Source organism: Triturus cristatus, chromosome 1_1 (genome assembly GCF_964204655.1).
Source record: "Triturus cristatus chromosome 1_1, aTriCri1.1, whole genome shotgun sequence".
In the NCBI taxonomy this organism is placed as follows: Eukaryota; Metazoa; Chordata; class Amphibia; order Caudata; family Salamandridae; genus Triturus; species Triturus cristatus.
The window spans coordinates 67,526,318-67,540,303 of record NC_140579.1 but is presented as its reverse complement, the minus strand read 5'-3'; the positions used below and the strand labels follow the sequence as shown (position 1 = coordinate 67,540,303).

Genomic DNA, 13,986 nt, shown 5'->3' with positions numbered 1-13,986 from the left:
CAATAGTGTTCCTACAGGGCGGTGGAGTTCAGTGAGATGTTCTGGCTGAGCCCCAGTAGTGTTCCTACAGGGCGGTGGAGTTCAGTGAGATATTCTGGCTCAGCCCCTGTAGTGTTTCTACAGGGCGGTGGAGTTCAGTGAGATATTCTGGCTTAGCTCCTGTAGTGTTTCTGACAGGGTGGTGGAGTCCAGTGAGATATTCTGGCTCAGCCCCTGTAGTGTTTCTGACAGGGTGGTGGAGTCCAGTGAGATATTCTGGCTCAGCCCCTGTAGTGTTTCTACAGGGCGGTGGAGTTAAGTGAGATATTCTGGCTCAGCCCCTGTAGTGTTTCTACAGGGCGGTGGAGTTCAGTAGGATATTCAGGCTCAGCCCCTGTAGTATTTCTACAGGGCGGTGGAGTCCAGTGAGATATTCTGGCTCAGCCCCTGTAGTGTTTCTACAGGGCGGTGGAGTTCAGTGAGATATTCTGGCTCAGCCCCTGTAGTGTTTCTACAAGATACCCGGGTCTCGAATATGTCTGTAAAAAATCAGACACCCAAACTGTAATCTTGCTGTGTTCCCACTGTAACTTTCTAACCCACAAATGATGTGCAATGGTTTATTTCCCTAAATACTTGGAGTTTTAAATACATTTATTGGGAAAACTGAAAACCCTCCCACACAACCCTGTAGTCTCCACTTCACTAGAGCTTAGCTCAGGCCTGGGACCGACCCCGGCTGGAAGTTAATCAGATTAAAATGATCCTCTCTCCAGCTGCACTGACCTGAGGTAGAAATGTTTATTCCCTCTCAGATATTCCTAAAGCTAGACAGGGGCCCTGGGAACATGGACCTGAGATTGGACATCCCAAGAGATGGACCTCGGCTCTCCGGCCTTCACGTCACCAAATGTCTTTTGTCCACAGCACATCTGATCAGAACCTTAACTGTGACCCCCAAATCCTGGCTGAGGTCTAGTAGGAATAGGGAGGCGGCGTCTGTGGACAGCTAAAGCCAAAGGCAGTGTCTCCAAAGTCTGTGGGAATCTAAAAGACACGGGGACCACCAGCAAGATGTGCAGAGTGGTATCTGTGCATGAGTTTACCTGCTGTGGCCTTGCATCTGGAATAACATCTGTATCTACACTCAATCAATCAATCAAATAAGCTTTAATTCGGTTTGTACAAATACAACCATATAAGCTGAACAGATTAAAAATACATTAAATAACATGAAATATAATTCGACAAAATCATGGACAGGTAATTGTACCTATACAAGCCCTAACTTAACTGGCATTGAATGGTGAGTCATAATTAATATATCCAAAAATATACATATTTAGAAGAATAATACATTGTAAAATTCAGTCATTTAAAATCTTTTGTCAATAGCTATAACCATGTAGGTGAGGGAAGTAGATGGCTAACATAAAGTGACTCATGCATAAAAATGAGTCCAACTCATTATAATAAAGTGACTGATGCATAAAATAGATTATCTACACTCATTAATTCTACTAATGCCAACCAATCGAAGCATCCCTAAAGGGAGGTGTCAACCTAGGTCCCTAAACTAGTACAGTATACCTTCTAGTAGCTCTGTCATTCTGTACCATCTGACACTGTGTGCTCACTAGTACAGTAGACCTTGGGGTAGCTCTACCGCTCCGTACCATCCAATGCTCTGTGCCGTCTGATTTAGTGCACTGACTAGTACAGCATACTGTGGAGTCGCTAGTACAGTGCCCTACCTGCTGTCCTCTCTATGTAGTGCGGTTTGGTGTAGTGTGTGCTGTAGATGAGTGCGCACTTTAGTGTAGTGAGCAGTCTTGTGCCGCGCGCTTTAGTGTAGTGAGCAGTCTTGTGCCGCCCGCTTTAGTGTAGTGAGCAGTCTTGTGCCGCCCGCTTTAGTGTAGTGAGCAGTCTTGTGCCGCCCGCTTTAGTGTAGTGATCAGTCTAGTGCCGCGCGCTTTAGTGTAGTGATCAGTCTAGTGTCTCATGCTTTATTGTAGTGTTCGGCCTTGTGCCGCACGCTTTAGTGTAGTGAGCAGTCTAGTGCTGTGCGCTTTAGTGTAGTGAGCAGTCTAGTGCAGCGCGCTCTCTAGCGCTGCGTGCTCCTTCTAGATGTGGTGTACATTAATCATATGTAAAACAGAAGCAGTAATTACAGCCTTTCTTTGTGTCGTTAAATCTCTAATTGTGAATCTCTTCTCTGCAGTGATGGTGACTCTGGATCCTGACACGGCTCATCCTTGGCTCCTCCTGTCTGAGGGGGGGCGACGTGTGAGAGACATAGACACCTCACAGCCCCTGCCGGACACCCCCAAGAGATTCACCCACCACCTCTGCCCCTGTGTGCTGGGGAGCGAGGGGTTCACCTCTGGCAGACATTACTGGGAGGTGCAGCTGCTGCAGGAGGGGGGAGGGTGGGAGGTGGGGGTCGCAGCAGAGTCTGTGGACAGGAAGGGAGAGTTCATATGGTTACCTGAGGGGGGAGTCTGGGGTGTGCAGGAGTTGAAGGGTCAGTACAAGGCTCTCACCTCCCCTCGGACCCCTCTGTCCCCTCGTGAGAAGCCCCTGAAGCTGGGGGTGTATCTGGACTACGAGGGGGGGCGGCTGTCCCTGTACAATGCTGACTCCATGGAGCTTCACTACTCCTTCCCGCAGGCGCCTTTCACAGAGAGGCTCTTCCCCATCTTTGGTCTCTATGGAAGAGCGGAGCGGAGGCTGGTGTGAGCCCCCCCTCCCTCCCTCCCAACTGTCATCCACGGTTCAAACTCCAACATTCCAAAGAATCTTCAAACACCAACATTCCAAAGGAACTTCTTCACAAGGACCCTCTCTCTCCTGTTTCCATGACAACCAGAAGCCTCACGTGAAACTATGTATCTCTTTTCCTTGTACATTTTTAAAACATGGGCAGACAATGTTTGCCGTGTGAATCATCCACCAAACAGCATGTAACAGATGATAAAGTCTCTGCAGAATTAAACAAGCATTGGCATAGCCAATAGGTCTCGCTTTTGGGACCTTATAAGTCTTTTGCCATAGCTATTGGCTTTGGCAATGTTTCTAAAGTATGTGGTAGAGCAGTGTGGCTGCTATGCTCCGTACTGCAATCTTGGTGTCTAGTGCAGTGACGTATGGTAGTGGCATGGTGTGGTGTGTTGTTATAAGGTGTGTGTTGGTGGGATGCATGTGGGTAGTGTGCTGGGGTGCATGTGGGTGGCATCTGCATCTTTACAACAAAAGTCCCCAATTGTAATTAGATTAATCAGCGGCGTCACTAGGGTTGGTGTCACCCAGTGCGGTAACTCATGGTGACGTGCAGCGGCGTCACTAGGGTTGGTGTCACCCAGTGCGGTAACTCATGGTGACGTGCGGTCCGCACCCCCCTAGTGACACCACTGCTGCTGCGGACACCGGTGGGGCTTCGGCTCTTGTGTTTCCCCGTATGGAGCGATCTGGTGTAAGGTGAGAAGCGCCCATGCTTCCGGGCTAATGTGTCCCTGGGCTGGAGACGAACGCCGTGGTCCACATGCTGGCCAAGATGCCGGGGCGGCTGAGGAGGCTGTCCTCACGTCTGTCTACATCGTCTCAGGTAGGGGAGGAACGCTTTCACGGTCGAGTTATTTATTGATAAATTAGGTGAAACTGATGACTGAAGGAGTGAGTGTGCACTGCGTGTTACTTGGGAGATCTGCAGACAGGGACTTTTGGTCACACTTATAATGTGACCTTAACGACAGAAATGCCGTCCGCTTTCATTAAGAACGAAGGGCCTTATTTGGAGTTTTGCTTTATAGACTTCGGCACTTACAGTACGGCGGATCTGTGATATTTCCATGTTTGACGCAGTATATCCCGCCCTCCATTCTCCACATTAGGCCCTACATTTGGTATTGTAACCTGGAAAGCTGCCGTGTTATATCTAATCCCAGCAATGCACTAACAGGCAGTGTGCTTTGAGAAGAAAGGTGCGCTCTCCATGGCAGTTTGCGAACCCCCGCCAGGATGTGCCCGCACGCTGTCATGCAGTCAGCCTTCGGGGTTTCCACCTGTCGGAGGTTTGCAGCTGTGAAGCGTGGCTTCCTTTGAGAATGTGTATAGCTCCGTGGTTTGTGGAGCGGTGAGTAGTTGTGCAGTGCTTTAAAAAGAAATATAGAAGTGCAGGTACTCGCTATTTGGAGTTCCGGTGCCCACGAAGGTGGCACACGCCTGAGCCAGCGCATCGTGTGGGTGAAAAGAGGTGCGAGCCTGTCAACTTTGAAATCATTTCCACTGTGTGACAGTAGGGAGAACGAGGAAATAGCGCTTTGTGTCACACGGTTCTCACCGGCCCGAGAGAACACGTGATGAGTGCCGAAGCCTTGTGTCACACAGGGCACCGTCTGTCGGTGTCACCCCATGCGATGGTGTCACCCGGTGCGGTCCGCACCCCCCGCACCCTCCTAGTGACGCCACTGAGATTAATAATGCTTGTCTACAAACTATTGAAGGGCAATAAGGGTAAATGTAATATGCATGGCCCCATGGACCAATCTAACATGTTTATAATAGTAAAATATCGATTGAAAACAACAAAACTACCGGCCTATCGTTAACTCTTACTTTACTGTTTGTGTTTCCAAATTGTTAAATCCCTATCCACATCGATTGGCGGCAATTTCCCAGAACACACAGTCACTCATTGCAATGATCTAGCAATTTTTTTTTTTAAATCTCCGAAATTTACTGTTCCCTGTATAGTACAATAAATACACCAAATTCTACCCCTAAGAGAGAGACTCTGGACTCACCCACCGTTTGCCTCACAAACGCACCATTACCAGATAAACTCTTTCAACACTTTTTAGTAAAGTGAAATCTAGTTCCACTGTAGACCCCACACCTCCCCACATACTCCTTCAAAGATACAGCCACTAGATACAACTTCCTTCTCTCTCCCGCAGGAACCTTAATCGCCAAAGTTACATTTACATTTTTATTGTCGCCTGAAAACCTCTGAACACACAAGGAAATGCTCTTTGCAGCAGGCATCTTAATCCTCTGCGAAACTTTAGCATTACTGGAAACAGCCATTGGATTAAACTCCGATCTATCTCCTGCAGGAACATTAATTTCCAAAGTGAACTTTACATTTTTATTGTTGCCTGAAAACCTCAGAACAGACAAGGACATGTTCTTTGCAGCAGGCATTTTAATCCTCTGTGCTACTTTAGCATGAGTGGAAACAGCCACAAGATAAAACTTCCTATCTCTCTCCCACAGAAACATTAATAGCCAAGGTTACTTTTACATTTTATTTGTTGCCTGAAAACCTCTGGACACACAAAGACATGTTCTTTGCAGTAGGGCTCTTGATCCTCTGTGTCACTTTAACATTAGTCGGAATAGCCACTAGATAAAACTCTAATGTCTCTCTCCAGCAGGAACCTTAATTGCCAAAGTTACCTTTACATTTGTATTGTTGCCTGGAAACCTCTGAAAACACGGAGACTTGTTCTTTGCAGCAGGGATCTTAATCCTCTGCGCTACTTTATCATGAGTGGAAACAGCCACTACATAAAACTTCCATTTCCATCCTGCAGGAACCTTAATCGCCAAAGTTACCTTTACATTTTTATTGTTGCCTGAAAACCTCTGAACACACCAGGACATTTTTTTGCAGCAGGCATCTTAATCCTCTAAGCTACTTCAGCATAAGTGAAAACCGCCACTAGATAAAACTTCCGATCTCTCTCCCACAGAAACATTAATTGCAGAGATTACCTTTACATTTTTATTGTTGCCTGAAAACCTCTGAACACACAAGGACATGTTCTTTGCAGCAGGCATCTTAATCCTCTGCGCTACTTTAGCATCACTGTAAACAGCCACTAGATAAAACTTCCGATCTGTCTCCCACAGAAATATTAATCGCCAAAGTTACCTTTACATTTTTATTGTTGCCTGAAAACCTCACGATACACAAGGACATGTTCTTTGCTTGCAGCAGGCATCTGAATCCGCTGTGATCCTTTAGCATCAGTGGAAACAGCCACTAGATAAAACTTCCATTTCCGTTCTGCAGGAATCTTAATCGCCAAAGTTACCTTTACATTTTTATTGTTGCCTAAAAACGTACAAACGCACAAGGACATGTTCTTTGCAGCAAGCATCTTTATCCTCTGCGCTACTTTAGCATGAGTGGAAACAGCCACTGGATAAAACTCTTATCTCTCTTCAGCAGGAATATTAATCGCCAAAGTTACCTTTACATTTTTATTGTTGCCTAAAAACGTACAGACACACAAGGGCATGTTCTTAGCAGCAGGCATCTTAATCCTCTGCACTACTTTAGCATAAGTAGAAACAGCCACTAGATAAAACTTCCATCTCTCTCCAGCAGGAACATTAATCGCCAAAGTTACCTTTACATTTTTGTTGCCTAAAAACTCTGAACACACAAGGACATGTTCTTTGCAGCAGGCATCTTAATCCTCTGCACTACTTTAGCATGAGTGGAAACAGCCACTAGATAAACCTTCCGATCTCTCTCCCACATAAACATTAATTGCCGTGGTTACCTTTACATTTTTATTGTCGCCTGAAAACCTCACGATACACAAGGACATGTTCTTTGCAGTAGGCATCTGAATCCTCTGTGATCCTTTAGCATCAGTGAAAACATCCACCAGATAAAACTTCCATTTCCGTCCTGCAGGAACCGTAATCGGAAAAGTTACCTTTACATTTTTATTGTTTCCTGAAAAGCTCTGAACACACAAGATCATGTTCTTTGCAGCAGGTATTGTAATCCTCTGTGCTACTTCAGCATAAGTGGGAAAAGCCACTAGATAAAACTTCCATCTCTTTCCCGCATGAACTTTAATCGCCAACGTTACCTTTACATTTTAATAGTTGCCTGAAAACCTCTGAACACACAACGACATGTTCTTTGCAGCAGGCATCTTAATCCTCTGCACTACTTTAGCATGAGTGGAAACAGCCACTAGATAAAAGTCCGAACTATCTCCTGCAGGACATTAAGCGCCAAAGTTACCTTTACATTTTTATTGTTGCCTAAAAATTTACAGACACACAAGGACATGGTCTTTGCAGCAGGCATCTTAATCCTCTGCGCTACTTTAGCATCAGTGGAAACAGCCACTAGATAAAACTTCCATTTCCGTTCTGCAGGAACCTTAATCGCCAAAGTTACCTTTACATTTTTATTGTTGCCTAAAAACGTACAGACGCACAAGGACATGTTCTTTGCAGCAAGCATCTTTATCCTCTGCGCTACTTTAGCATGAGTGGAAACAGCCACTGGATAAAACTCTGATCTCTCTTCAGCAGGAATACTAATCGCCAAAGTTACCTTTACATTTTTATTGTTGCCTAAAAACGTACAGACACACAAGGGCATGTTCTTAGCAGCAGGCATCTTAATCCTCTGCACTACTTTAGCATAAGTAGAAACAGCCACTAGATAAAACTTCCATCTCTCTCCAGCAGGAACATTAATCGCCAAAGTTACCTTTACATTTTTGTTGCCTAAAAACTTACAGACACACAAGGTTCTTTGCAGCAGGCACCTTAATCATCTGTGCTATTTTAACATGAGTGGAAACAGCCACTAGATAAAACTCCCATCTCTCTCCAGCAGAAACATTAATGTCCAAAGTTACCTTTGCATTTTTATTGTTGCCTAAAAACCTCTGAACACACAAGGACATGTTCTTTGCAGCAGGCATCTTAATCCTCTGCGCTACTTTAGCATGAGTGGAAACAGCCACTAGATAAACCTTCCGATCTCTCTCCCACATAAACATTAATTGCCGTGGTTACCTTTACATTTTTATTGTCGCCTGAAAACCTCACGATACACAAGGACATGTTCTTTGCAGTAGGCATCTGAATCCTCTGTGATCCTTTAGCATCAGTGGAAACATCCACTAGATAAAACTTCCATTTCCGTCCTGCAGGAACCGTAATCGGAAAAGTTACCTTTACACTTTTATTGTTTCCTGAAAAGCTCTGAACACACAAGATCATGTTCTTTGCAGCAGGTATTGTAATCCTCTGTGCTACTTCGGCATGAGTGGGAAAAGCCACTAGATAAAACTTCCATCTCTTTCCCGCATGAACTTTAATCGCCAACGTTACCTTTACATTTTAATAGTTGCCTGAAAACCTCTGAACACACAACGACATGTTCTTTGCAGCAGGCATCTTAATCCTCTGCACTACTTTAGCATGAGTGGAAACAGCCACTAGATAAAAGTCCGAACTATCTCCTGCAGGACATTAATCGCCAAAGTTACCTTTACATTTTTATTGTTGCCTAAAAATTTACAGACACACAAGGACATGGTCTTTGCAGCAGGCATCTTAATCCTCTGCGCTACTTTAGCATCAATGGAAACAGCCACTAGATAAAAGTCCAATCAATCTCCAGCTGGAACATTGATAGCCAAAATTACCTTAAAATTTTTAGGTCTCGGCTAGGCAGCGCATGCGCTATCTCGTCGAGAGATGCTGTATACAGTATAATGGGGGAAGCTCCGCCCACTTTCAAGTGGCTAGGCAGAGCATGCGCTGTCTCGTCGAGAGATGCGTTATACAGTATAGTGGGGGAAGCTCCGCCCACTTTCCAGGCTTATTTGTGATTGGCTTGCATCATATTTTCAGCATTATGATTGGTGCTTGGCTTGGTAATCCTGCCTCCTGACGGGCATGTCGTCATTTTTTCCCTTCCTCGGCAATCAGCCCCTTTACTTCCTAAACAGTTTTGCTCCCCTGCCTCTCCCGTTCCCTCCTGTACTCTGTGAATTCTTCGACCACCAACACCTTCCCACCCCCTCCTGTTCGTGTCTTCTTTTACAATATGTGGTTTGCAAACTCGCCCATGTCTGTCACATGCTCGGAAAAGGGTTTGTTTCTTCCTGTTCCTGAGTGATGGATAAGCGGCCCTAAGGTTCCCTTTTGCATCTTTATCATTTCCTTCACCATCTTCAAGAAGAAAGTGTCTCGGAAAGTAAATTGTTTGCCATTTGCAGCTAGTGTGTGGACTAAACATGGGCTACTGTCCGATACCTGCATTGACTGGATGGGAGTAAGCGTTGCTTGATGGAGGCTGATATTGTAGCTGTAAGTTGTGAGGGAGGGAATTCGCAGTATGGACAAGTAACGCACAGTAGTACATACCAGCACAGTTTAAATAAAAAAGTGGCACCGGCCACCTAACTTCACCTTTAGGCGTAACGTAATTAAGTGCACAAATTAAGTACGGAGCATGGCCCTGGTTAGGATTAAATACATGGTTTAAACTAAGATTAGATCTGCCAGTCTGGTAATGCCTTCATAATGTAGCCAACCTGCACTTGTAGTCGGTCAACGGATAACATAGAAGGACAGCCTTGTATGTCGGGGCTTTGAAAATCTTATCCACAAGATACAGGTATCAGTCTCGGAGAGCAATCCCCGTCATTTGTTTTGATGTCTTTTATATGTGCCTGATGCAGGCGTTGGCTATCGCCAATACGTTTAACATTAACTACATACACTATATGAACAACACAGCGTTTCTGATTTGTGGTGACCTGGGTTGTTTGCATCCACAGAACCAAGCTGCTGCCAACATTCATCTGTTTTAGAGTAGAAAAAAGGTCTTTTGTTGACTGAGTGACTGAATTCTCTTGCGATTCTGTCATTTTGTTTGCCGTCCAAGTTACTTAGGTGTCCAGTACATCACATTTGGAAGGAGCCATCACAAACGTGGAGGTTTCATGTTTCATGATCAATTCTAAGTTCCTAAATCTGCAGAGAGTTGCAGCGTCTGCATGACAGTCCTTACTTAGTACCAGTGGCGGCTGGTGACATTTGAAAGTGGTGAGGCGTAAAATTATCACAGTACTGCACTGAGGCGAGCGAGCGTAGCGAGCGAGCCTAAACAACCTACGGGGGGTTCGGGGCTTCTCCACCGAGAAAATTTTGAAAAGATTGTGAATAAATGTAGCATTTTCAAGCAAATATGAGGAAGCAGGAAGGTTAATAATGTAATACACCCAGCAATGCCCCAGCCTCCTCCTTATGACCTCTATTACCCTCCCATCTCTCTCCTTTGCTTCTCTCCACCTCTATCAAGGACCGGAAGAGCAGCAGCACTTTAAACAGGTCCTCTGGAATTATGCAACAGGAAGTACCAAATTATGCAGCAGGGTTGACTACATTTGACAGTGTAATGCAGGGTAGTATTATTTCATTATTATGTCATTTTGTGCATGTTAACACTATGTGAAGGGACGACCACTGTGCAGCAACATATTACTGCATTTTTAGTAACATTTGATCCTTTTTCTGATGGTTTTTGTGAAAATCTTCAATTTAGGCTGTAGATGATGGATTATATAGCTAAGGTATCAAATCCATAATCATGCCTAAAACGCAGCAGCATCGAATAAATCCCATGGCCCTGGCTATAATACTGGTACCCCAAAGTGGGGGGTGTGTTCATTATGTTCCTTCTATTTATATAAGAGTTCTGCCTTTTGCAAGCACCTCGGGAGAATGCGAGGAGGCAGAACACTGACAGCACGTGTTACCAGTGCTTGTCTTCCCATAATAGGCACTTGCACTGTTCCTTCATATTCTGTATCTGTGTTTTATTAGTGAAACTTGGCAAGCCTTTTCACTCAAGAGTCAAAACTTTGCCATTGTCAGAATTATGTTGCTTAATACAGGGCCTTTAAGCATGTCTGCAGACAGGCCTATGAACAGGCACAGCTGTGCATGGCTCCAGCAGAGAGGCTACGGAAAGCATGAGAGGCTGTGCAGACAGGGTGTGGAGGTGGAAAGGACTGTGCAGACTATAGAAGTACATGGGCCGTGCAGGCGAGGCCACGGAGGGTGTACGGTGTAGTATGCAGACAGGTGTACGGAGGTCTACAGCCAGGGCTGTGCAGTGTATGAGGCTGGATGGGACTGTGCAGACAGAGTATGAAGGTGAGAGGGGCTCTGACTGAAGGAAAGTGCACAAGGCCATGCAGGCACGGTATGATGGTGCCAGGGGCTGTGCAGACAGTAAAGTATGAAGGTGCAAGCAACGGCCTGTGCAGGCAGCGTCTGATGGCGCACAGGTTTATGCAAGCAGGGTATGAAGGTGCACAGGGCTTTGAAGGCAGTGCTGTGCAAGGTACACAATGCTGTGCAGGTAGTATATGAAGGCAAAAGGGGTGTGAAAGCAAGGGGTGCACCGCACGGGACTATGGACACCATGTATGACGGTTCACGGAGCTGTGCAGGCATGGCTATGGAGGGGGGTTACAGGGCTATGGACGGAGGGAGGGGGTTGGATGCATTTCCGCAGAGAATCTTTTTTTTAAATCTGCTTTCTGCTCTTTCAGTCTTTCATGGAAGCAGTCTCTGTAATACGATGGCTGGGTTTTGAGCTGTGGGAAAGTATTAATGTCTGCACGTGTCAGGGATGAATGTTTTCTCCTCCTTAAGAGTGACTGCCATGTCTCAGATGAAAACCCACCGCAAAAAACAGCGGCAAGGAGGGTCTGTTTCTCCCATAAATTGTCTCCTCTTAGTTAAGCGCTTGTCTCCTCATTCGTTTTCATTTGGAATCCGCAGGCAGAGATCGTGTTCCAAGATTTATCTGTGATCGAAACATCAAAATGCTCGTCATTTTCCCCCTGCAGCACCCTCGAGTGATTTATAAATCTGCTCTGACATACACCCACACTATATGAAGGAAACTGAATTTAAAAAGTGCATAGGAGATATCATCCAGTTAGGGTATAATCCTGTTTGAAATGGTAATATTTAACTAAGTAGTATCCATCATGGACTCTGATTAGACGTGTGCAAGTTTGCGAGGCAGACTGACTTGCAAAATTAGTTTTATTAAGCGCACGAGCTTGATAAAAGTAGTATCTTACAAGTTTCATAAACTAAAAAGGTCAGTGACGTTTGTATCGGCCATAATGGTTTGCTGCTGCTCAAAGGACTGCACAGGGGAGGTGTCCGCTTACAGGGCCGGACTTAGAACTTCAAGAAACCCTGGGCAAAAATAAAAATGCATCCCCCATGGGAGTCCTCCCCTCAGAGCACTCTCTAAATCCTGCGACTCCAACTCCAAGCATTTTACATACAGTAGTCCTATCTCAGAAAATCTCAAATCATTAATACTTGGCTGTCATACAGCTGAATACTGCAATAGGCTACTGAAAGGTGACCAGTTAACCGTTCGGAAAGAGTCGACCATTGCACAGAACTACTAGTGGTAATTCAATATTTTAGAAACTTTGGATTCATTGTGGCTAGAAACATTTTTCGAAATCTGTAAAATGTGCAGCAGATGGATTATATGCCAATTGTATTCCGATGCAGAGTCACATAATTCCCGTGGCCACTGGTTTAATGGTTTTGTGGCACTGGCTGTTGATGTAGGACCCAGGGTTCTGCCCCTGGCTTCACCACTTTATCACACTTTGTAATCTAGAGCCGATCTTTTGGTGCCTCAGTTCCTACACCTGCCAACATCGGGAGTGCTCAGAAACAACCGTAATGAGGGTTCAAAGCACTCTATCTATAACTGGACTCACTAGTCGCTACAGCCGTTTCATCATGCACGGTGTGCTTGCGATGACATCAGCAGCAGCCACAGATGAGGCATTGCCTCTCACCTTGTAAGTGTTTTCATTAATTACATTCCCCTGGAGAGCAGGAGTGGGCGAGTGACTGCGGCCCTGAATTAGTGTCATCTGCCACTTCACATTTGACTGCCGACAGGTGATTGTGCATTTCGGCTGTTTGTGTGATTTAGGCAGTGGTCGAAGTGGGGAGTAAAAAGTAGGGGAACTGTGGGTGGAGGATCAGAGGGCGGGAATAATCCGAGGATTCAGTCAGTGGGCGGAGTCAGAGGTGTTGCCTGAAAGAGCAAAACATCCCAATTGTTTGTATTTGTTTGGCATTTTAGTGACCAGTTACAGCTTATTACATTATCTAACCAATGCATTTGTATGTTAAACTGGTACTAATAAGGCAACATCTTTGCAGAGACTGTTAGTACGTAAAAATGTCAAAATAATAAAGTATTAGATAATATACTTCATTACGCTGCAGACTTTTTTTTGCTCCATAATTTCGTTAACACTGCGGCGTAATTTTTTCCTCCACTGCTGCATAATTCCAGGGCCCAAAGAAGGTAGCACACTACTGCTGAAACAAGGCCAATGGAGGTCCCAAAGGGTGAGGTGGACTGGCCTCAATGGTCCTGTGACCTCAGTGACGGAGTCACTGCCGCTCTAGGATGTGCTGCTTAATAGGCCTGCCTGCAAGACAGGAGGCGAACTTCGAATGGATTGTGGTGGACAGGCCTTCAAGGCTAACCCACACTTGCCTCCGCTAGGGTCTAGGATCCACCTGCAGGTGCTAAGACACCAGGGTTTCTAAGGTCTAGCAAGGCCTTCTCAGGTCTAGCATGGGAATGTGCTCCCTCAGGAGAGTGGTCTGGTGGACCGGTCATGAAGGCTGAAACTGGTTCGCCAGTTCCAAATTCAGCAGCTCTGGCCGTAGTGCCACATCCTCTCCCACACTGAACATGTTACTGCCCCACTGAGAAAAACTCACACTTCCTTCAGCTCAGCTACAACCCAATTGTGCCCCTCTATAAACACCTGGATGCGACTCAATTCAAATTATGCACTAGACGACAGTAATATGCTGCCGGGAAAAAAAAGTAACAACATCCTGGAAAAAGCAAACACTCAAAGGGAATGCAAAATTAGGTAAAGTATGTGAAATGCAAGCAGGTACAATAAACAACATGGTTACCTTAAAGCTTTTACATTCATTCAGAAATCAGTGAGTGATTTTGCCTGAAAAGTCAAGGACATGGCTACAGGGACTAGAAGGTACCGGTTTGTGTCCATTGCGTATATCCTTACAAAACGTAAGAAGTATGGTTTAAAAAGACCACTTCCATGAACACATAGGTGCGGTACACATTTT

At 45.3% G+C, this 13,986-nt stretch overlaps 1 protein-coding gene across 1 annotated transcript in view; it reads left to right on the top strand.

Moving 5' to 3' along the window:
- Window positions 1–13,087, top strand: part of LOC146869433 (E3 ubiquitin-protein ligase TRIM39-like) — a 106,695-nt gene extending 93,608 nt beyond the window's left edge. Inside the window, exon 6 of the mRNA XM_085599833.1 lies at window positions 2,201–13,087. Within this exon, the coding sequence (XP_085455959.1) occupies window positions 2,201–2,718 (518 nt within the window). The 3' untranslated portion in view covers window positions 2,719–13,087. The remainder of the gene's footprint in view (window positions 1–2,200) is intronic.
- The last annotated feature ends 899 nt before the right edge of the window (window positions 13,088–13,986 follow it).